The sequence below is a fragment of the Arvicola amphibius genome, chromosome 8, assembly GCF_903992535.2.
Source record: "Arvicola amphibius chromosome 8, mArvAmp1.2, whole genome shotgun sequence".
In the NCBI taxonomy this organism is placed as follows: domain Eukaryota; kingdom Metazoa; phylum Chordata; class Mammalia; order Rodentia; family Cricetidae; genus Arvicola; species Arvicola amphibius.
Window position 1 is genome coordinate 100,554,583 of NC_052054.1, and position 23,267 is coordinate 100,577,849.

General features: G+C 51.8%; 2 protein-coding genes across 4 annotated transcripts in view; both read left to right on the top strand.

Annotated features, from left to right (window-relative positions):
• Per2 (period circadian regulator 2) overlaps nt 1–16,901 on the top strand; it is a 45,872-nt gene extending 28,971 nt beyond the window's left edge. For both annotated transcript variants that reach the window (XM_038338880.1, XM_038338879.1), the window contains 9 exons: nt 1,280–1,442; nt 1,533–1,639; nt 2,953–3,117; nt 4,228–4,467; nt 7,885–8,690; nt 10,031–10,217; nt 11,069–11,261; nt 11,970–12,120; nt 14,808–16,901. In XM_038338880.1, the coding sequence (XP_038194808.1) occupies nt 1,280–1,442; nt 1,533–1,639; nt 2,953–3,117; nt 4,228–4,467; nt 7,885–8,690; nt 10,031–10,217; nt 11,069–11,261; nt 11,970–12,120; nt 14,808–14,942 (2,147 nt within the window). In that variant the 3' untranslated portion in view covers nt 14,943–16,901. The remainder of the gene's footprint in view (nt 1–1,279; nt 1,443–1,532; nt 1,640–2,952; nt 3,118–4,227; nt 4,468–7,884; nt 8,691–10,030; nt 10,218–11,068; nt 11,262–11,969; nt 12,121–14,807) is intronic.
• Nucleotides 16,902–20,557: 3,656 nt separating this feature from the next.
• Nucleotides 20,558–22,237, top strand: Hes6 (hes family bHLH transcription factor 6). 2 transcript variants are annotated; one of them, XM_038339872.2, is made up of 4 exons: nt 20,558–20,732; nt 20,810–20,896; nt 20,981–21,062; nt 21,297–22,237. In XM_038339872.2, exons 1-4 carry the CDS (start codon nt 20,652–20,654, stop codon nt 21,707–21,709), a joined length of 663 nt encoding a protein of 220 aa, XP_038195800.1. In that variant the 5' UTR covers nt 20,558–20,651; the 3' UTR covers nt 21,710–22,237. The 2 variants fall into 2 exon arrangements, with proteins under 2 accessions (XP_038195800.1, XP_038195801.1); XM_038339873.1 differs by having other exon boundaries at nt 20,981–21,022; nt 21,297–21,576.
• The last annotated feature ends 1,030 nt before the right edge of the window (nt 22,238–23,267 follow it).

The window sequence follows — 23,267 nt, forward strand, 5'->3', positions numbered from 1 at the left end:
CATGCTCACATTTCATACATGTGCAAACTAACAGCTGCATGCACATCTGTGCGCACGCGCACGCGCGCACACACACACACACACACACACAGCTGGATAGAGTGCCCAGGTATCTGCTGTTCTCAAAACAAGACCTCCCTACAGTGGACAGAAAGGGTGTTGGGGGCCTGGCGGTGGTGGCGCACGCCTTTAATCCCAGCACTCGGGAGGCAGAGGCAGGCGGATCTCTGTGAGTTCGAGACCAGCCTGGTCTACAAGAGCTAGTTCCAGGACAGGCTCCAAAGCTACAGAGAAACCCTGTCTCGAGAAACCAAAAAAAAAAAAAAAGAAAAAAAGAAAGGGTGTTGGGGAGACATCAGGGAGTAAGATATAGCTCATTGCTCAAGATCGCTCAGGACAGCAAGCATGTGGTTCCTATGGTGAGCACAGACAGAATCCACAGCCTGGTACCTGGGCAGCAATTGCTGTTTCATCATTGTCACCATAAGTTGTATTTGACAATTGGCCCTGGTGGTTCAGTGGTTTGAGTCTTGTCACCTTTCTTCCCTAGATACTAAAGCAGAGAGATCACAAATTCCAGACAAGCCTGGGTTCCATAGTTTAAGGCCAGCCTGCCTCATAGGTGGCTTAGTGAGACCCTTTCTCAAAAAACAAACAAACAAGTAAAAAAAAAAAAAAAAGCCAGATGTGATGGCACATACCTTTAATCCCAGCATTTCGGAGGTAGAAGTAAGCAGATCTCTGTGAGTTCAAGGCCAGTGTGGTCTATGTAGCAAGTTCCAGGCCAGCCAGGGCTGCTTAGTGAGATTCTGTCTCTATGTAAACAAGTAATTATCTAATGATGGATAAGCTACAGAGTTGTTCATGGTAGATTACCTGGGCTGCATGTGCAAGACCCTATGTCCCTATGTTCAGTCTTGCCTGCCCTGCTCAGGAGACTAAGAGAACTGGGTTCTGATTGGCCACCAAGTTCAAGATGTTAAGACCCACCATCTTCCACCTAAGCTCTGAGCCCTGAGAATGGCCCTGGCATGTGCCGTTAAGGCCAGAGAGAAACAAGCTCAGCCTGAGTGATAGATTATTCCAAGCTCCTGCTCGGAAGCCCTGCAGCTGTCAGGCTGATGGGGCTTCTGGATGCAGACTGTCACTGGGTTCCATGTTAGTACATTATGGATCCCTACCCCTGCCTTTGAGCAGAATAAAATACTTTATAAATATGTGGTTTCTTTTGGCAGATGAAAGGTATTAAATGGAAAATTTTTATTTTGTTTTGTTTCAGAAATGCAAAGCAGCCCCCCAGCTCAGGTGAAAGCTGTCACTACCATAGATAGGGACAGCTCAGGGGCCAGCTTACCCAAGGCCAGCTTCCCAGAGGAGCTAGCCTATAAGAACCAGCCTCCTTGCTCCTACCAGCAGATCAGCTGCCTGGACAGTGTCATCAGGTACACAGGGCACTTATGACCTTCCCCGCCATTGCTATCATCCCCACCCACACCTTTCCACCCACACGGTGCCTTCCAACCCTCCTCCAGGTACCTGGAGAGCTGCAATGAAGCTGCCACCCTGAAAAGAAAATGCGAGTTCCCAGCCAACATCTCATCCCGGAAGGCCACAGTCAGCCCTGGGCTGCACTCTGGAGGTATACTTTCCATTATGGGCTATCTAACTTGGGACCCCTTAAATCTCCTGTGTGGAGTCAGAAGTCATCATAATCCCTCACGTGTCTCCTTTTTCCTCCTGAATTAAGTTTTCATGCATTGTAGATAAACCAGCAAAGTTTTTAAATGACCAGAGTGGCTGGAAAGTCAACACCCTTCTTAAAGGTCAAGGTGATGTCTAGACTTGGAGTACTAAGTGTTGACAACAGGGTCCAGAAAGCCTGTTGGTGGCCAGGGGACAGCCCTGAGTTCCATTCCCTTCTATGGATATGCTAGCCTCTGTGGTTCTGGGAAAAGCACCTTTCTAGCCTGTCTATAAGATCCTATACTGTTGCCGGGCGGTGGTGGCACACGCCTTTAATCCCAGCACTCGGGAGGCAGAGGCAGGTGGATCTCTGAGTTCGAGGCCAGCCTGGTCTACAAGAGCTAGTTCCAGGACAGGCTCTAGAAAGTACAGGGAAACCCTGTCTCGAAAAACCAAAAAAAAAAAAAAAATCCTATACTGTCTAGAGGACCTCTATCCTGTCTAGAGGATCTCTGTCCTGTCTACAGGATCCCTGGCCTGTCTAGAGGAGCCCTCGCCTGTGAACACTAGCATGCCCCATGGCTATATGACAGCTTGGGCTACTTAAACACTGTGAATCATGACCAGGGTCTGAAAAGAACCCCACTGGATGTAGTGGCACATGCTCACAATCTCAGGACTCAACAGACCAGTGAGGATGCTGAGTTGGAAGCCAGTCCAGGCTACAGACTAAGACTTTGTCTCAAAAAAGTACAAAAAAAAAGCAACAGGGCTGGCAAGATGACTCTGTACATAAAGGTGGTCGCTGTGTAAGCCTGAATTCAATCCCCAGAACTCATGTAGAGGCGAAGGGAGAAACTGACTCCACAAAGCTGCCGTGTGCATTGTGGCACACGAGTCCACACAATAAAAATTTAGAGAAGAAATAGGGTATCCCATTTATAAAATGAAGCAAAAGGGAGTGGAAGGTCATACATGGAATAGAGTGACCAGCCGGATCCCCTGATTCCTGCTTATTGAAGAAGTCATTGCTATACTCCAGAGGACCCTGGCTCAGTACAACCACAGCCATCTAGATGCTTCCTTCCCAGAGGTCCTGGGCTCTTCACCTTTCTCCTGAGGACAAGCTGTCCAGCTCCCAGTATCAAGTATCTGTGGGGTGGGGTGTAGCCAGCATGGGCCCCATAGGTCCCTTGCATCTCCAGATCCTTAACTGGGCAGTGGCTTTAATCTTGCATATGTGTTTGCATCTGTTTTTCTCTCATCAAGACGCAGCTCGGCACTCCAAGGTGACCAGCCACACAGAGGTCAGCGCTCACTTGAGCTCCTTGACGTTGCCAGGCAAGGCAGAGAGTGTGGTGTCCCTCACCAGCCAGTGCAGCTACAGCAGCACCATCGTCCACGTGGGCGACAAAAAACCACAGCCGGAGTTAGGTATGCCAGAGGTTTGGGGGAATATCAACAGCAATCTGAGTTTTACAAAGAAACTTTGGAGGCTGGGGAGATGGTTTAGTAGGTAAGAGCCGAGCAAGCGTGAGAACCTGGTTTACCTCCCCAGCACCCACATAAGAAGTGGGCCATGGTCAAGAGCATGCCTCTAACTCCAGAACTGGAGTCTCTCTCTCTCTCTCTTCTCTCTCTCTCTCTCTCTCTCTCTCTCTCTCTCTCTCTCTCTCTCTCTCTCTCTCTCTCTCTCTCTTCTCTCTCTCTCTCTCTCTCTCTCTCTCTCTCTCTCTCTCTCTCTGTCTCTCTTTCTCTCTCACACACACACTCCACACATACTATATGCGTGTAGCACATATATGCAGAAAATTTGACTTGAAAATTAGAATGGTAACTACCATTTTGATGTTTGTTCAAAGTTACCAGACGAAGTCCAGTAAAAGATATTGGGTACTTAAAATTCAGAGGCGGCATGTGGCCAGATAGGGCCCAAGTACAAGCCCTTGCTGTGCTCTGGTGCCACCTGGTGGCAGTTATCTGCCCTAATGTCTGTCCTTAAGGTGCAGGCCCTGCTTGGGACCTTTTCTCTGCCCAGCCTTGCCTCCTAGCAAAGGTGAGCCTAGCAACCACTCCTATGTAGGGAAAAGAGCCAGAGCATATTGTTAGAAGACTGATCGTGCCTCAGCTCTCTTAATTAAATGTGTCTTTGAGGCTGGGGAGATGGGTCAAGTTGGTAATGTGCCTGCTGAGCGGGTATGAGGTCCTGAGTGGTCACCATGCAGGGCCCTGAGCCTTGGAGGGTGTAGCACTTTGGCCCTATCCCTTGTATACCAAAGCTGAGGGCAGCTTTGGAATGTCTTCCAAGTGGAAGTCCACAGCTCCCAGTTTCCTGTTGCCCGTAGGCCTGATGCCCGACCCAGTGGATCATCAGGTCTCTGCTTGCCGCTTTCTGCCTGTTGCTGGGACTTCCTTGGAAAGCTGAAGTAGGCATGGGGAATGTTGCCCCCGGCTGTGGGCATCGTGAATCAACTGGGTGTGAGTGATCTGTATTGCAGGTTGCACTGACAAGCGCATGCTAACCGAGCCTGCTTCTTGTTGCAGAGACGGTAGAAGACGTGGCCAGCGGGCCTGAGTCCCTGGATGGTGCAGCCGGCGGCCTCAGCCAGGAAAAGGGAGCTCTGCAGAAGCTGGGCCTCACCAAGGAAGTTCTGGCTGCACATACCCAGAGAGAGGAGCAGGGCTTCCTGCAGAGGTTCAGGGAGGTGAACAGGCTCAGTGCGCTGCAGGCTCACTGCCAGAACTATCTCCAGGAGAGGTCCCGAGCCCAGGCGAGTGAGCGAGGTGAGTGCTGACCTGAACTGAGCGTGCCTTTTCTAAACTTTGTTCTTTTCTAAGACAGGGTCATGCTGGCCTGTTATAACAGCCCTCTTGCCTCACTGTGGTTATGGGTGTGGGCCTCCTTGCCTGGCTCAGCACTGTCTTGAGAGCGCTGCATCCAGTGCTGGCTTTACACTGAACTGTGCCCAGGTCGGAGGTTCATGTGGAGTGGCCATCGCCACTTTGCTGGCAATGCAGCCGAGGAACACTTTTGAGAATGCAGCCTCGTGTTCCCAAGCAAACGATACTGTAGACAGTTGCAGAGCCCTAGGCTAGCTTCAGCCAATTGTGGCCTGGGACTTTTGTCCATACCCTGGAATAAAAAGCTAAGTTCAGCCTGCAAAGACTAAGCATGGTGCTATGGAATCTTAGCAGGCAGCTCTTGGAAATGGAGGGGAACTGTCCCCTCCAGTAGACTCACCCTTCTGGCCTGGGACTGCCCTGTGGACAGCCAGCCTCAGCCAGACCTCAGCCAAAGCCGTTAGCATAAAACTGCTAATAAATCCCTGGGGTGGTTATGTTTGGGAATGGAATAAGATCCACTCTTGCTTGAGGTTTTTCTGTTCTGGGAGCCTGGTTCTTGAGTCTGGCCACCTGTCCACACACTCACGATGGGATCAGGCTCAGGCCACACTCCCACCTGGCTCCTGTGCCTGACCACTTTGTAGCCCCAGAGACAGGGGCTGCACTGGCCAGAGATACCGGGCTATCACAGCTAGTGACCCCAGGAGACACCACCAGGACCTACCCCAGACACACTGCAGGGAACTGAGGAAGCTATGATCTCTTTTAAGGATCTTACCTTTTCTTCTGTCTTTCTTCCTTTCTTCTGAAGGTAGGAATTGAACCAGGGTCTTCAGCGAGCCTGCTGCTCTGTTTCTGAGTGATAACCAGACAGGGTTGCTTTCTCACTCTCTTTCTCCAACTCACAGTACTGCCACATCCAGGAGCCTCAGTGGAAATGAAAGGAGGATGCCCACCCCAGCCCTGAGCAGAACCAATGTACACAGTTCCAGTTCCCACATACCCCTAGACCCAGCAGTTTGTACAGTACATGGACCACCCAACATTCCAGGCAGTCCTGACACCATTGGAACTTAGCATTTTAGCCACTGTCCTCTCTTGAGGGAAAAACAACAAACAGGGACAGAATGGTACAACCTTCCCTTGCAGGGCAGTGTGCTTGGACTGGGATGTTTGTCTCAGCACGGAGTAAAGGTGTGGGACCCTTGTCCAGCTCACAGATGCCCCTGCATACCTATTGCCTTAGGCCTGTTATTCTGCTGAAATGGGAAGAAAGCAGGCTCCCAGGCCACCCCCCAAGGAAGGCACTGGGAGTGCACAAAGTTCCTCCTGCCACAGTCACCCCCCCCATCCTCTCTCCAGACACACCGGTGAGGAGGGGTGTGTCTCTGGGCATATGCGACTGTTGGTCAGCTTTAGCACTGTGACAGAATACCGAAGAGGAACAATCGGTAGGGAGACAATGTTTATTTGACTCACGGTTTCAAAGGTTTGCAGCCATCATCGCTTAGCCCCATTGGCGCAGAACAGCACTCCATTGCAGGAGACAGTGGCCTAAGGGCTGCCCACCTCACAGAGGTCAGGATGGGTCCTGTATCTTAGGGCGTGCCCCTGTAGCCTAGCTTCCTCCCAACTAGGCCCCACCTCCTAAAGCTGCCACCTCCCTCCCTCCCCCAGGACTAGCAACTGAGCCTTCAGCATGGATTTTCAGGGGTACTCTAGACCCAGGCTGCTGCTGCCCCCCAACTCTCCAGGGGCAGGAGGAACATATAGCATCTCTTTGGGAACAATAGTGGTAGGCTAAGTGAAGCTGGCCATTCTGCTGTTTAGGGTCTGTCCATCAATATGTATTGTTTTCCTAAATATTGGGCTAACAGAGAATGCAAGTTTTTGTTTTTTGATTTTGTTTTTGCACAAAGAATCTTTTGATTTTAATTACTAAAATTTTGAAAATTCCATAAAATATGTTTTTTATATTCACACAACCCCCTCCGGCTCCCAGAGCCACCCCACCACCCTGCACACCCCCTATGTCCTCTCCTCAAGTCCAGTTTGTATGCTCATGTACTCCTAGGTGTGAGGCCATCTGTGTGAGAGTGGTGGCCTACTGTGGGCCACACCCTTAAAGAAAACATGCTTTCCCTCCCAAAAGCAGTCAACTGTCCGTAGCTCCTCAGTTAGGGCCGAAGATCCATTTGAACCCCTTCTGCCTCCATGGTAGAATGTTGCCTGGCTTGATGTTGTGCAGGCAAACACAGCTGCTATAAGTTCATGAGTATAGTGGTCCTATTTTGTCCAGTCCTGCCCGACTTCTGGCTCTCTCAGTCTTCCTATCCCCTCTTGGATCTTGTTCTCCGATCCTTGGGGTAAGGTTTATGTAGATGCCCTATTTGTGGCCGAGCACTGCACTGAAGCTTAGTTGTGAGTTTCTGTATTGACTGCCAGACAAAGAAACTTCTGATATCTGAGAGCTGCACTCATCTGTAGATACAGAGATACGATCTTGGAGGTCAATTTGCTACTATATATATTTAGCAAAGCAGTAATAGTGGGTTTACACCTGGGACCTGGGATCTTACCAACATGGGTTCTTGGTCAGATCTGCAGTATCAGGCATACCTTTCCTCCTGTGGAGGGGACCTTAAATCAAAATCAGAAAGTGGTGTTGGAGCCAGGCGGTGGTGGCGCATGCCTTTAATTCCAGCACTCGGGAGGCAGAGGCTGGGGGATCTCTGTGAGTTCAAGGCCAGCCTGGTCTACAAGAGCTAGTTCCAGGGCAGGCTCCAAAGCTACAGAGAAACCCTGTCTCGAAAAACAACAACAACAAAAAGAAAGTGGTGTTGGTTGCCCTCATAACATTCATGCCAGTATTGTGCCCAAGGGCATTTCTTGCTATACGGTGATTATTGTAGTTCATGGCTAGATTAGACGGTTGGTAACGTTCCCCCAACAACCTACATAGCACCTCCTAGTACTGTGAAAAGCAGGCAGCAGGGAGGAGTCTTCCTGGTCCATCTCAACTTGATTTCTCCAAGGACAAGGGACTTTTAAGGCCCTCACATGAGAGAGGACGTGGGACTTTGAGGGGAAAGAGAGGACTATGACCTATGAGTAAAGATGCACATACGAGTTGGTGGAATTTGGTTTTATGAAAAGCCTCTCATTTTATGTCCGTCAGTTACGTCCGTCAGTTCCCCTCACTGGCTATGGATTGAGAAAAACCAAGTGTTTGTCTCCAGGTCTGTGGGATTGAGGGGTGCCATCAGTTGCCTGACATTCTACACTCTCTCTGAGTAGACACAGTAGGGCTTGCAACTACTTTTCAATCTTTACTCTGGTTGTTTCTCCGCATTTTAGCTACCCCAGGACTAAGAAATACCTCTGGAATGGAGTCATCTTGGAAAAAAACTGGAAAGAACAGAAAACTGAAGTCCAAGCGTGTCAAGACTCAGGACTCTTCTGAGAGCACAGGGTCTGGGGGACCTGTATCCCACCGTCCTCCTCTCGTGGGCCTGAATGCTACAGCCTGGTCCCCCTCTGACACATCCCAGTCCAGCTGCCCCTCTGCACCCTTCCCTGCCTCAGTGCCAGCTTACCCTCTGCCTGTGTTCCAGGCACCTGGAGTAGTATCCACACCAGGGACTGTGGTGGCTCCACCTACAGCTGCCCACTCCAGCTTCACCATGCCTGTGGTGCCTATGGGCACCCACCCTGAATTTGCAGTGCAGGCCCTGCCATTTGCTGCCCCCTTAGCTCCAGTCATGGCCTTCATGCTGCCCAGCTACCCCTTCCCACCACCAACCCCAAACCTGCCTCAGGCCTTCTTCCCCAGCCAGCCTCACTTTGCAGCCCACCCCACACTTGCCTCTGAAATAGCTCCTGCCTCCCAGGCTGAGTTCCCCAGTCGGACCTCGATGCTCAGACAGCCATGTGCTTGTCCAGTCACCCCTCCAGCGGGCACAGCAGCCTCAGGCAGGGCCTCCCCACCGCTCTTCCAGTCCCGAGGCAGCAGTCCCCTACAGCTTAACCTGCTTCAGCTAGAGGAGGCTCCTGAGAGCAGCATTGGAGCCACGGGGACTTTGGGGACCACAGGGACAGCAGTTTCCGGTCTGGAATGCACGGCTGGCACTTCTCGGGATCGGCAGCCAAAGACACCTCCAACAGTAAGGATCCTGTGCTGTGCCTCCTTCCTTCCAGGCAGTAGGCTGGACCGCATGGTGGTCAGTGCACACCCTCATGTCGGGGGTTCTGGATTGGGTGCTTCCTGCCAGCCTCATCAGGCCACGGTGACTTTTCTGGGGTGTGCGATTGTTATGAGATCCTACCATGAAACATTCTTTGAGCCCTGTAGGGAACACATGAAGATGGCAGATAAAGCAGATGAGGGGACCAGGAATAGTGTGTGACTGTGGGGTGCATTTGTGGGCCTCACATCTCTAATGAGTCTTAAAACTACTTTTTAGGGGGGGTGCAGTGGTAGTGCACACCCTTAATCCCAGCACTTGGGAGATAGAGCTAGGTGGATCTCAGTGAGTTCAAGGCCAGCCTGATCTACAGAGTTAGCTCTAGGACAGTTACACAAAGAAACCCTGTCTTTTTTTAAAAAACAACAACAGCAAAAAAAAAAAAAAAAAAAAAAAAAAAAAAAAAAACCTTGAGACAGTCTTACTTTATCCCTGGCTGGCCTGCTTGCTGTGTAGACCAGGTTGGCCTCAAACTCAGAGATCTGTCTGCTTCTTCCCTGAGTGCTGAGATTAAAGGCATGCCCTTGCCTGGCTAGGCTTCAAAGTTTAATGAAGCCCAACATGGGGAAAGGGGACAGGCTCCAGCCTGCAGTGGCCAGGAGCCTACCTGGTGGAGTACAGGCCCCTGGGGCTCACAGAGATGAGGAGGGAATTTCTGCTTTGGGCTCAGAAGCCAGTGTTCCCTGGTGTAGTAAGGACCCTGTCCAGTTAATGGTCTCTGGCCTTAGCAACAGCCAGAGCCAGCCCCGTGAACATTCGGGGGGGGGAGGGGGGGCGGGGGGATGGCTGCCTTTGCAAGGCGTTGATGCTACTATTCCGAAAGTGGAGCCGGCTAAGCTGGCAGAGGCTCTCCCAGAGCCTCTCTGCCCTCTTAAGACACTAGAACTCAAGATGCTTCCCAAGCCAAGCAGCTCCACTGGAGCTCAGAGCCTCAGTGATGAGGCGGCTCACTACCCAGGAGGCTGAGGAGCATCGTGGTGTGGTTCCACTGAGTCTAGGCCCTGCTGTCTGCTGTGACTCTTCTCAGAGGCGCATTGTATTGGGTGGTGGTCATAGAGTATCAGCGACCCTCTCCCCACACCCATAGCTGCAAAATCTGCTCACCTGATAGGTAAAGGAAAGGCTGGCTCTCCATGACTGATCTTTGCACAAAAGCCACCCAAGGCATTCCCTTGGCTCCACCTCACCATATTGTGTGTTGTGTGCCATGTTGTCCCTAAGCCCCTATGAGCATCGGTGTCTTTTTCCTGTTCCTAAAGTGCAACGAGCCCTCCGACACCCAGAACAGCGATGCCATCTCCACATCCAGTGACCTGCTCAACCTCCTGCTGGGTGAGGACCTCTGCTCAGCCACAGGCTCAGCACTGTCTAGGAGCGGGACCTCTGCCACCTCAGAGTCTCTGGGCTCCAGCTCGCTGGGCTGCGACGCATCCCAAAGTGGGGCAGGTATGTTTGTGCTGAGGGCACAGGTGTGTGCTAGCCAGTGTGGGTTTGGGTTGTGTCTAGAAGATTCTCATAGAATGTTCAGTTTCTGGCCATTTTGCATGGATGCAGCACTGTCTGCCCTACTTAGCACAGCAGACAGGCCTTAGCCATCAGAATTCAGAGTTCTATCTGTTAGCTTCCAATTTCTGTGTCAATGAAGACATCGTATCTGTGCCAGCCCTTGTTGGGCCAGTCGGTGGGTTCTCTGGACATTGGTTCAACCTCCTGAGTTGGGTACACATATGCAGACGCGACTAACCATCAACTTCTGCTGGCAGGGATCATCCACATGTGCCCTCAAGCCTCCAGGGGCAAATCTGCACATGGCCATCCTCAAAGTCCTGATGCCTTTTCTGCCCTAAAGTGAACGTTCCCTAATCTGCTCACAGGCTTCTTTGCCTATGGGCAACAGCTAGGCATGAATAGACCAGTAGTGCCCCCTCTTAGGACACTTTTGTGAGCCTAAAGATAGACCAGAGTCCACAGGCAGTGAGAACTTAGGGCAAAGGTCAGGGTTTCAATACAAGGCCCTGCCTGAGCTCAGCTTTGCCAAAGGCAAGAATCACCTCCTCAGTGCTGGCAGGTGTCCTGTGTTCGAATCATTAAGATTATTAAGACTGAAAAGCCAAGGGGAAATTGGGCCAGCACAAGCTGTCATTACCCAAGGAACCCTGCTCTCCAGACAGGCTCCAGCTTGCAGTAGCTAGGAGCCTACCTGGTGGAGTACAGGCCCATGATTTCACATAAACACATTGTACAAGGGTTGCTTTTTATGTCAAGGTTTTAACGATTTGCTTTTTACAACTTTGAAGGCAGTAGTGATACAAGTCACACCAGCAAATACTTTGGAAGCATTGACTCCTCAGAGAATAATCACAAAGCAAAAATGATCACAGACACGGAGGAAAGTGAGCAGTTCATTAAATACGTCCTGCAGGACCCCATCTGGCTGCTGATGGCTAACACAGATGACAGCATCATGATGACATACCAGCTGCCCTCTCGGTAACTATGGGTACCTCCAGGGAAGCCCGAAGGGCTGGGTTGGAGTTTCCAACACCAGGGTCATCCAGGCAGGCAGGATGTCCTGTGGAACACTGTCTAGATACAGCAGAAGCAGTAGAGAGATACGAGGCTTCTCCATGATGGCCCCACTGGGCCTGCAACAGCCCGACTACTGACTGGGGGCAGTTAGAACCCTGGAGACCACCCTCCTGCCAACATCACACTGCACTTTTGCCATACATTGGTGCAGTGTTGCGCTTTGAGCTGTGTTACCTCACCCACCTTCGGGGTAAATGGGATGTGTCTGTCTAAGTTGAAGAAACCAAGAGTCAGGGTGGGTGATCAGCCCATGTCTGTGGTGTTTCTGGACCTGCATAGGTCCTAAGTGCAGGTCAGGCTTTGCTGTGAAGGTGCTGAAGCCACTGCCTTTGCAGAGCAGCCCCAAACATGAGGCTCAGAGAAAGGAGGGGGAACCCCCAAGGTTCCTAAAGGCAGCAGGCCCTGGTCACTGAAATTGTGACCTTGGTTATCATTAAGAGAAAAGACTAGAGAATGTTTCCTAAAGAGATTAAGCTAACCGTAAGCAAAATGATTTATCTCAATGATAACCCTCTACCACTACATTATTGATATTGAAGAAATTGACAGAAAATGAGTATACTGTCCCTTCAACCTGTGGCGCTCACCTACACCTAACTCTTCATGAAGGGATCTTCAGTCGGTCTTGAAAGAGGACCGGGAGAAGCTAAGGTTGCTGCAGAGGTCCCAGCCCCGGTTCACGGAGAGCCAGAGGCGAGAGCTTCAAGAGGTTCATCCTTGGGTCCAGACTGGGGGTCTGCCTGCGGCCATCGATGTGACAGTAAGTTTGCAGAGCCCTGCTTCTCACACAGCACTCAAAGGTTGCAGCTGGGGTCAAGCATGGTAGCACACACCTATCATCCCAGCACTTGGGAAACTGAGGCAGGAGGTTGGAAAGCCAGGGCTAGCCTACCAGACACAGCAAGCCCTTGTCGCAAGAAGCAAACAACAGAACTTCACTGAAGAGAAGCCCTGTACTGTCTTCCTGGTTTGTCTGTAAATATCACGCTTCTAAATTTGAAATTGATTTGGGAAAAAAAAATAAGATACAGTAGAACACATCTGTAGCCAGCACTTGGGAGCCTGAGGAAGGAGGAGTGCAAGTCTGAGTCTCATCTGGACACACAGGGAGAGCCTGTCACAGAAAAGAGGAAGAGGAAAGAAAAGGGGAGGGAGGGAGGGAGGGAGGGAGGGAGGGAGGGAGGGAGGGAGGGAGGAAGGAAGGAAGGAAGGAAGGAAGGAAGGGGAAAGGTTCTAGGACACTTAGATGTGATTCCTTCAAAGGTTTGAATGGCTATCCTGAACAGCTCACTGAAGGAAATGGCCTCCCTTTCTATCATTCTGATTTCTGTTTCCCAACACAAACATCTCTCCGCCCACCCTGCTCTTCCTGCCCTGGCCCCTGGTCCTTAGAATCCCAGAACTGTATGAGCTCCCCAGGCTTCTGCTGCCACCTGCTGACTCTCAGGTAGAGTGTCCCCACTGCAGTCCAGTGGCATGAGAGCAGCCACCTCTATCTCCAGGCCATGGCTCTCAGTCTACGATGCTAACAGCTCTGGTTCCTGGGCACCAGGACTCCTCTCTGGCCTCCAGGTTTCCAATGCTTACCTTGGTGTAGGTTCCCTTGTTGATGTCTCCCACCACTGACTACAGCTAGAGAACACTGACTGTATCCTGACACTCCCAGCTCGCTGATAGAGGCCCACCTTTCCAGGCTGCTAACCCTGGAGCTGTCCAAGATGCCTCTTCTACTCCCTCTGGTCATTAGCAGATCACACCACTCAACTTTGAAAAGCAGCTTCTCCCACCTCCACCTCATCCCCACCCATCACATGGCCTGCATGACAGGGCAACCTTGCACTGTGCTCTCTGTTCACCCTTCTCCAAGAGTCAGATGATGTTATGTGCCTAGGGTGGTTTGAATGAGAATGGCCCCATAAGGCTCATGTATTTGAATGCTTAGCCATTAGGAAGTGGCACCATTTGAGAAGGATTAATAAGTGTGACCTTGTTGGAGTAGCTGTGGCCGTGTTGGAGAAAAGTGTGTCACTGGGGGTGGGCCATACCAGGCCAAGTCCCCATCTCTCTCTTGGCCTTCAGATCAGGGCTGCTCTTAGCTACTTCTCCAGCACCATGTCTAGTGGTCTAACCTCTAAAATCATGAGCAAGCCTCCAGTTACCATACTTTCTTTAATAAGAGTTGCCTGGGTCAAGGTGTCTCTTCACAGCAACAGAGCAGTGACTAGTCTCCACTTAAATCCCTTCTAGTGGTGCCCCATTCTTAGCCAGAATAAATGGCCTCGCTGTCAAACTGACCCACCACCTCCTATCTCACCTCCCATTTCCCCGCTTTCTCTTGGCTGTCCTGGATCAAGCAGATAGACATCTGCCCCAGGACCTTCATATTTTCCGTTCCCAGAATGGGATTGTGGGAATCATCTTTCCTCAAAGGAGCCTTTGTTTTGCCATCTTCTTAGGTCAGGAACTTGAGAGCAGCTTAGCTAGCTGGTTAGTTCTGGCTCAGGATCTCTTGGGAAGGTTTTTTTGATTTTTGCATGCACAGAGGAGGCTAAGGGACAACCAAATCTACTTGAATGAAGCCTGCTGTCTCCTATTAATCCAAAGCTTGACAGGAGAACGAGAGTATCTGGCCAGTAAGTCCACCTGCCTCTGCTTCCCAGCCCTGGGATTACAAGCTCGCACTGCCACCTCCAGCTTTTGTCTGTTTGTTTAGTTATTTATTTTACATGGGTTCTAGAGAATGAACTCAGGTCCTGAGGCTTGCAAAGCAGCACCTCACCAGCTGAGCATCTCTCTAGCTCTTTTAAGACAGAGTCTCACACTGTAGCCTAGCTGGCCTGGAACTCAGAGCAGTCCTGTGTCTGCATCCCAAGGGCTGGGATTATAAACATAAGCCACGTGTACGATTTGTGAAGCTGAAGGCAAGCAAGGTTTGGCTGGGGCTCTTGTAATCTGAAGGCAAGAGGATCTGCCTCTTGGGAGGCTCCCTCACAGGCCAACTAGTGCTGGCTGCATCAGGCCCCATATCTCACGTGGGTGCATAGATGTCCGCAGGACGAGATGTTCACAGGACATTCCTGTCGTGCCCTGAAGGCCCAATCTCAAATGTTGCATGTCCCAAGTTGAAGTACTCTTGAGGAGAGAGAAGTGAGGTTCTATCCGTTTATGAGGAGTGGTCTTGACAAAGACTTCGGGGTCATTTGACCACCGCACATTTGGCCTTCGCACTCACATGCCCTCTTCCACTCGAGCACATGCCAGGGAACACATTTGATGGAAGTCACTGGTAAAGGACTCATGACCAGGAGCCAGCTTCCAGGGCCAGGGGGTGCCTGTATGACCAGCATCCTCCAGGTCACGGCTGCCGTTCCACCTACCTTGCTGAGTATGAGTGACGGCAAATTGCAGCTGCGTTCTTCTCACTCATGTCGTCTTCTTTCTTTGAAGGACTGCGTTTACTGTGACAGCGAGGGGAAAGGCAACATTTGCCTGCCATACGAGGAAGACAGTCCTTCCTTGGGACTCGGTGACACCTCAGAAGCCAAAGAACAGGAAAGTCCCAGGAAGGAGGCGCAGACATAACCCTGTCCCCCAGCCAGTGATCTACATTAGATGGTGCTCGGAAGAGATGGGGGAATCTTTTCATTGTTTCTAATGAAATAGATGTGTACTCACATTGCTTTTTTTTTGTTTTAGAAAAAAAAAAAAACAAGCCACCATAGTTTTCTGAAGGTGTAACAAAACTGTGGGGAGGTTTAAGAAGAAATACGTTTTTGTATTGAAATATAAATATGGAATTTGGGGGATGGGGTAAGATTTGTCATCTTATCATTGAACTTGGGGGAGACTGAGATCTGTGTATCATGGAGTTTGCTTCAAGGCCCTCAGAAGTCCCTTGACCTCAGTGAGACCCCTTTCCAGTGTACCAGTGTCCACTGGCCCCTATGGGTTGTACTGAGACATCACACCATGCTGTGACACATAGCTGGGAAGTCACATGAAGCTCTCAGCCAAGGGCCTGGCTTTCTGGAACTTTCCCACAGTGTGATTATATCAGATGGAGGGCTGCTTTTTAATCTAAATTATCATGCAGTCCTGCTGCGTGCGTGTTCACCCACCAAGTGGAGAGGACATCTCTGCAGGCCTCCTCTCAGTGTGTTCCAGTAGGTGGTTTGGAGCATGGTGTGGCAACCTTGGCTTCTGGCCCTGCAGTGGCAAACATTCCAGTCTGATGTGCTTCTGTTTGTAAACAAAGTTGAAATGCCTGCTCTGGACTAATGGAGCTTAGTGATTTCTGTGACCAATGCCATCAGCCCTAGCGCCCTCCCGCCTCCCGTACATTTCTGTGCTGTTTGTGCATCCTTTTTAGACCATCACGGCCAGTTTGCAGAGTGGTGTGGTATCACTCTGTCTGCATGGTGGCCTCTGCAAACCAGGCTTTGCTGTTGCGGGGACAAGACCATATATATTCTTTGGTTGGAATCTCCTTGACAACAGATCCCAGCAGAGAGCAGCCATTGAACACAAGGAGGGGGAGATGGGGGAAGTGGCCTCCACGTCCACCTTCAGTTGTTCTCCGATTTGCACGGAGCTCTGCCTCCCCGCTATACTCCTGGCTGACCCTCTAGCTCCTGTGGCTTCAGGTCTCTGTCACCACGTCTGTCTGTGCTGCTGGCTTTCAGATCACTGGAACCCTTGGGGAGAAGGGGATCTCTCTCTCTGCTCAGTTCTGCAAAACACTATGCTGCACCAGACATCCAAAGATTATTCCGACAGACTTCTGTTGACCCCTGGTGTGAATGAGACGTCACCAGTGAGGAGTCATTTGACTTAACAGCAGACAGAGTGCATCAGGAAAAGCAGAGTTCCTTGAATCTGGAGTGGCTGCCCGAACATTGTCTTACTGCCGTCGGTTTTCATAGTAAAGCCATTTGATGCCTGAATATTAACCCTATTTTTCATAAAAACAAGAACTCTATTTTTTTTTCATTAAGACAACACCACCTTTGACTGAGATAAGGTAGTAGCCATATTTCAATGGACGTTTGGGGTTACAGACAGCTGCCTCCCTCACCAGTTGGATCTTAAGGGTAGATAGATGGTGGTCTAAGCCTACGCTTGTTCCTTAAACACAAAACTGCCAAAACCGTCTTTCTACTATCGTGAATGTTTACCATCAGCATTATTTTATGATTATTTAATATATAGTCCTTGATTGTTAACTGCTAAGAAGTTGACTTCCTAGGATAATTTGTGACTTTGTTTACAAGATGCCGAGCATCCAGTCCTGTTTCCTTTAGAATGTGTGCTTACACGGGTGTCACGAGACTCTATTTTAAACTGAGCCGCCTTTTTAATGTAAATAAGCTCTCAGAGTTTGTGCGACGATTCGTGAGCCTTGCCGGACAAGCGGTTTGTTCACGGGCAAACCAAACATACCTTCACCCAGTGCAATATATTTGTGTGACTGCTTGTGTCTTTTTATGACTTTTTTGCCTTTTAGAGAATTGTTAAATAAAGCAAGTATATTTTTATTTTCAATTGTATGCTTTGTTTGTTGTGATGAAAGGGATCAACCGAGGACCTCATGCAAACTAAGCGTATGCTCTACCACTGACCTATACCCTAGCCACTGTATATATTAACATAACATAGACCAATAAACCAAATAGAATGGCATTGTCAAAAAAGTTATTAAAGAACTTCAAAATGGTACATTAAGAAATCTTCAATCCCAAAAGCCAACTCATCACTCCGTGCATGGTGTTCTTACCTGTGGGTCTCTCACATGCTCAGCCTCTCAGGCCCATTCAAGCCCTCAGAAGTTTCCCATAATGCAGTTCTAGCCAGGCATTCCATGACCTCTTTTCTTTTGATGTCTTTTCACCTGGACATGGTTAACTGACCAGATCCACTGGGCTGACCCTCCACTTAGCGTGACCCCCCAGGCACCCACTCTCTCTTTAACCCTACCTTTGGCTGGTTGCTTATGTGCTGGCCTCAGGGCTGAGAGCAGAGAACTCACATGGGTACCATGCTAGAAAAGACTTACCTACCCTTCTTCGGATCTGTATGTAGGCATCACTGGGGCACAGGCCTCCTACCCTGGCCCTTCCTGACTGAGCTTGTGAGAACTACTCTGAAGAGGCCTGCTTCCCTTTCCTCTCTCCGTACCAGGGTCCCAGGGACCTGAGCAGAGGGACAACGTAACACTGGGCCTCATGCTCAGCTTCGGGGAGGGGGGAGTCTGAACATGCCCCCTGACTGCAAGTGCTGATCCAGTGGTCAGAAACCGAGTTTTCCTAGCAGGTATGGCTGTTTCACTGACTGAGTCTTCGGAGGGCTCCCATTGTGCCCTGCGGTGTAACCCAAGGGGCAATCCCTCTCCTTTATTTCCAAACCAAAAGGAAATTCTCTTGAGTCTCTGGGCAGATTGCCCACAAAGTACTTGGATGTCTGCAGGCTGGCTGCTGCCTTTGTCCCTCTAGGGATTTATGGCCTGTTATTTCTGCTGCTAACTAGTCACCCAGTGGCCACTACGGCCCTGCCCAGCCTCTACTGGCCTCTGTTCCTGGCTCTAGTGGGATCAAAAGGCCCTAATGCTCAGGAAGTCTGCATGCAGGCAAACTTTGAAGGTAGGTTATGATCCAGGGGACAAATGGCAGGAAGTAATAGGTCAGCTGAGGGAGGTAGACAGGAGAGGAAGGGTTTTGTGGGCTCAAGATGGGGTGGTCAAGCTTCTGGAACAGCAAGTCTAAGCCACCTGGGCAATGAACTCACTAAAATGAATTGAAGCTAGTTTTGCAGGTGGGACCTCAAGCAACCCCTCTCCCCTAGCCAAAAAGCGTTTCCTGACTCATACATACCCAGCCCTGTTTCTACCCTCTTTACTTCCAAGAAGAATGTCCAATCACACTGAGGCATATCCCAATTTCTCTTCCCCTCAGTTCTACACGGCATTCTGCAACACACCGCAGCTCACACAGCACTGGACGAAGCCTTGTCATCCATGACGGATTCCCACACCTAGGAATGGGCTATGGTTCCATTTCTCTTCCTGGGTAGCCTTGCTTTCCCTGGAGTTCTTAGTTGGTTTTAATTCCTTGCTTGCAGTTTGCCTTTTGTGGGTCTCCTTTGGTCCCTCACTTCTAACTCTCCAATCAGGTGGTCCACTGGTATTTCCAAGGGCCTGTCCGCAGAGCCCTTATGCTGTACCAATAGGAGCTATCTTTTGGCCTTGCTCATTTGGATACAGGGAGAAGTACAAAACCGTTTGTGAACTAGGGAGCACAAAAACAAACAAACCAATCAAACAACTACCAAAGGCTGTTTTTGCCTACCTCAAAGTAGTAGAAACTTAAAAAGTAATTATCTTAGAATCTCCTTTACTTGGAAGCTAATAGCTTAACAGTAGTTTCAAACCAGCTGTGGCTAACTCCACTGGGCTCATTCCCATCCCTACCGGTCTAGGAGTCTTACCACTAGGAATGGAGGACCCTCGGCAGCCCCTGGAGGGTAGTAGAAGAGAACCAGGCTTTTTAGCACGTTGGGGATATCCAGATGAGTGGTACTTGACGTGGGGAGCATCAGGACCCAAACACAGAGGAACAATTCAGAGGTGAAAGTGAGAGAGAGCAGGAGTGGGTCCCTAGTAAGGTGACTGTGACCATCGAACTTCAAACCTCTCAGCTACCTCATGCTACCTGCCGCCTTTGGAGGCCCCTCTGAAGTAGAGCCACAAGGTGTCTGCCAGACCTATCTTTAAGAGCAAGAGCGTAGAGGTTTCCCCTGCCCAACCCCTCCAGTACCTGCCTGGTCTTCCCTTCCTTAGGAGCCCTTCCAGCCAGGCTGATGAAGCACCAGCTACTAAGACCTAAAGAGAAGAGGCGCCCACTGAAGCCGTACTTGGTGGTACCCAGGCCTAAGGATGAAGTACCCAAAGGACCGGTGGGAGCCGGCCCTGTGTTCCAGCTCTGAAGTAGCAGCAGAAACCAAGAACAATGGAGCAGAGCCAGGAGTTCCTAGGGTGCTGCCTGGGGGCGCGTTCTCGCCGCCCTTGCACACCGCCACCCCTCCCGCGCCGAGGCAAGGCCGGCAGATGGGACCGATGACGACGCGGGGCTTGGGCGCCTGGCCGACACAGGCGTGCCTGTCGCTGCCAGCGGGACAAAGCCAACGAGACAAAGGCGCGGCCAACACCTGTCGCTCCTGGCCAGGCTGCAGCTTTTCTCTGCCGAAGCGGCTACAGCTGCCAACTGTCACGGGCATCAAGTTACCGGGGCCAGACGGCAGCCTCTGCCTGCAGGGCCCAAAGATGGAAGAGGGAGGAGCCGAAAAGGGCTGGGCGCGGGGCGGAGGTGGGGGTAGGGTAGGGGGACACGAAGGGGTCTCGCAGGGGAGGGAGGTGGGCATGAAAAGGGGTGGGGAGCAGGGAAATGTGACAGCACCGGATGGGGGTGCGGAGGGACTAGGTGGTACTGGGTGGTGAACCAGGAAGGAGAAGCATGGAGCGGGAGTTGGAAATAGAGAAAGACAAGGTAAGTGATTGGGCAGGTGATTTAGAAAGAGCTCAGAAAAAGAGAGGTTGAGGCGAGAACGACTGTAATAAAAAGGTTACAGGTGTCCTCATAAGTCCACAAAAAAACCCTCAAGGGGTCCCCACTTCTCCCGGACTTTACATTCTCGCCACCCGTGTCCAAAGCCCCTTCCAGGTCCCCCTTCCAGGGCTTGGACTTGACTTTGGCACTGTCCCACCCGAAGCCCATTTTGGGGCCCCAGACTGGACCGCTGTTCTCGGGAGGCACTTTCGGTGAATCAAAGGAAGCGAATGCACTGTAGGGATGGATGGGTGAAGGGGTGGGTGGAATGGATGGCGATGCGGAAGAATGGATAGCTAGGTCCCAGCTCACAGGCTAGCAGATATGGGCTCACAACTCAGCAGAGGGAGGTACAAGTACACAAGCCAGGCAGAAGCCCGGGGTCACTGTCCCGGAGTCCCGCCCCTGCGGGAGTGGCAGGAGGTCGTGCTGTGGGCTCCGCCTCGCCAGCTGCCAGAGGCCCGCGGGGCCTGACAAAGCGGGCCAGTCTCATTGGATGCGGGCAGCCTCGCGGCTGGCAGCTCCGGCCACGCACAGCCAATCGGTGCATTGACATGTAAATAAGTTGCTATTAAAGGGGCGGGACACCGCGGGCCGGAAGACTCCGAAGAGTTATTGAGGCCTCCCGGCTGCCACCCGCCTAGCAGGGTGGTTTGCACTCAACTCCCGGCGTGGGATCCGGGCGCTGCGGACCATGTCTCCGCCCCTGGCGCCCAGCCGGGACCGTGCAGGCCACGAGGATGATGATCGTTGGGAAGGACGGGGGGACCGCAAGGTGCGGGCAGGGGCCGCGGGCGGATGGGCTTGCGGGAGGCTGCGCGGGCCCGGGGCTCAGTGGCCCGCTTCCCACAGGCCCGGAAGCCCCTAGTGGAGAAGAAGCGGCGCGCGCGGATCAATGAGAGTCTGCAGGAGCTGCGGCGGCTGCTGGCCGGCACCGAGGTGCGGCGGGAAGGGCGCCGCGGGAGGTTGCAGAGTGCGTGCCGGAGCTCTCTGGGAGACTCAGTTCCCCTCCCCTCTGCGCAGGTGCAGGCCAAGCTAGAGAACGCCGAAGTGCTGGAACTGACGGTTCGGCGCGTGCAGGGCGCGCTGCGGGGCCGGGCACGAGGTGAGTGGTGGCGGGTACCCGAGGGCTGGGCTTCTGACAGGACACGCCTGCCAATTAGGAGCGGACGCTGCGGCTCCGGGAGCCCGGGACCTGGTCCAAGGCGAGAGCTCCCCCATCCCCTAGGAGGGGGACACTCAAGTGTGTCTCCTGGGTGAGTCCCGGATCGTCAGAGTCATAGTAGTCCCTGCTCACGGTGGGAGACGCTGCTCTCTTCTTCCCACCCCTCCTGCACAGAGCGGGAGCAGCTGCAGGCGGAAGCAAGCGAGCGCTTCGCTGCTGGCTACATCCAATGCATGCATGAGGTGCACACGTTCGTGTCCACGTGCCAAGCCATCGATGCCACCGTCTCTGCTGAACTCCTGAACCACCTGCTAGAGTCCATGCCACTACGCGAGGGTAGCAGCTTCCGGGATCTGCTGGGGGACTCCCTAGCAGGGCTGCCTGGAGGCCCTGGGAGGAGCAACTGGCCTCCAGGGTCCCCATTGTCCAGTCCCCCAGGTCCCGGGGATGACCTGTGTTCTGACCTAGAGGAGGTCCCAGAGGCTGAACTAAATCGAGTGTCTCCTGAGGGGTCGGAAATTGTACCTACAACCTTAGGCAGCCTGACTGCAGCTCGCTTGGCCCAGAGTGTGTGGAGGCCTTGGTGACCAACCACACTAACCAGGGACCTGTGGAGGGTGGGCTGTCCTCCTTAAGTCTACTCTCTCCCTGGGGATCAAATGATGGTGGAGACAGCCCACTCTTTCAATGGATGGCTTGCATGCCAACTCTTGATGGCCAGCCCCTGCAGTCCCTTAGACCTGTTTCTTGAGGGAATCAATTTCATGGACCCTATAGCTCTGGATGGGGGGGGGGGGAGGGAGGCTACAGAAAGGAGGGAAACTCCTACAGAGTTGCCATGGCTCCCCCATATCCTTTCAGGCATTCTGAGGGACTTGGGGCAGAAGTGGTCAATCCTGAGGCTGAACATTAGTGTCCTGAGCAGGGACGCCCAGGCCATAGCAGTCCTGACCTGAAGCGAAGTTCAGATTTGCTGCTTCCGCCAGGAGACCAGGGGAGGCAGGTGCATTCCTCAGGGTCACTGAGAGCTGCTCCCTGTTTGTAAGATGCTTCAGGGTGTGAATTGGTTTGCCATCAATTGCTCCAGTTGCATTAAATAAAGAACTTTGGAGTTAGCCGCCCACGGTGTATTGTCATTGATGTATCAGAAGTGTAAATGCTCACTCCGCACACAGTTCCTGCCTCCAACACCGGTGAATATCCATTTAAAGCGTTTGCCCTTTGTCAGCCAAGAGCACTCACCCTTGTGCTGGTAGAGACACCCTGCCCCCCTCCGCCGCCCCCCCCCCCCCCCCCCCCGCGACTGGGCAGGTCCTCTAGGCTGGTCCACTTTCCTAGGAGGATGTGTCCTGGAGGACCCCACTAGCCTGGGGTCTGTCCCTAGGCTGTTCTCTCCTGAGCCCCAAGGACAGCACTAGTGACTAGTTGATCGTCCTTGGCCTTGGAAGCCTCTTTCGAAGGCCTGGTTTGAGGATCACGAGTATGGTATGGATGTTTGTTGGGAGCAGTGAGACCCCAGATCCTGAATTTCTTGTAATCCCCTGATCTGAGTGCCTATTGCTGCTCTGAGCACGAGACCTTCAGGAGTTCCTGATGGCAGGAGAGTGGTTTCTGGTGGGTTTGGCTGGGGCGTGGCTATCTCTATATATAATCTGCCCCTGAACACAATAAAGGGGGCATTCTTGGGGAATTAAAGGATGACCCGTGTCTCAACTGGGTAATAGCGCACAGAGCGCAGACACGGGGGGGGGGGGACGCGGTGCGTGGCAGATGTTAACCTTCCTTAGGTTGTCACTTTTTTTCCTTTTTAAAAATGCCTTTTGTGCTGGGCAATAGTGGCACACACCTTCACTCCAGCACTTGGGAGACAGAAACAGGCAGATCTCTGAGTTTGAGGCCAGCCTGGTCTTGGAGAAATAAGTGTGTGTGTGTTTGCATATGTGTATGTTTGCATGTGTGTGTGCGTGCGCACACATGCGTGTCTGCGTGCATGTGTGTGTTATAGGCATGCATGAGGGAATTAGAGGATGATTATTTGGGGGAGTCCTGTCCTTCCCCTGTGGTTTTCAAACTTGGGTCTTCAGGCTTGTTTGGGAAGCCTTTTTACTAGCTGCGTCATATTGTGGACTTGGCTTGTCACTTTCC

Excerpts from the sequence above, each read along its gene's own strand:
- Hes6 (XM_038339872.2), top strand. The coding sequence starts at position 20,652 with ATGTCTCCGCCCCTGGCGCCCAGCCGGGACCGTGCAGGCCACGAGGAT. Across the intron at positions 20,733-20,809 it reads AAGGACGGGGGGACCGCAAG|GCCCGGAAGCCCCTAGTGGA; the intron begins GTGCGGGCAGGG and ends CGCTTCCCACAG. Across the intron at positions 21,063-21,296 it reads GCTGCGGGGCCGGGCACGAG|AGCGGGAGCAGCTGCAGGCG; the intron begins GTGAGTGGTGGC and ends CCTCCTGCACAG.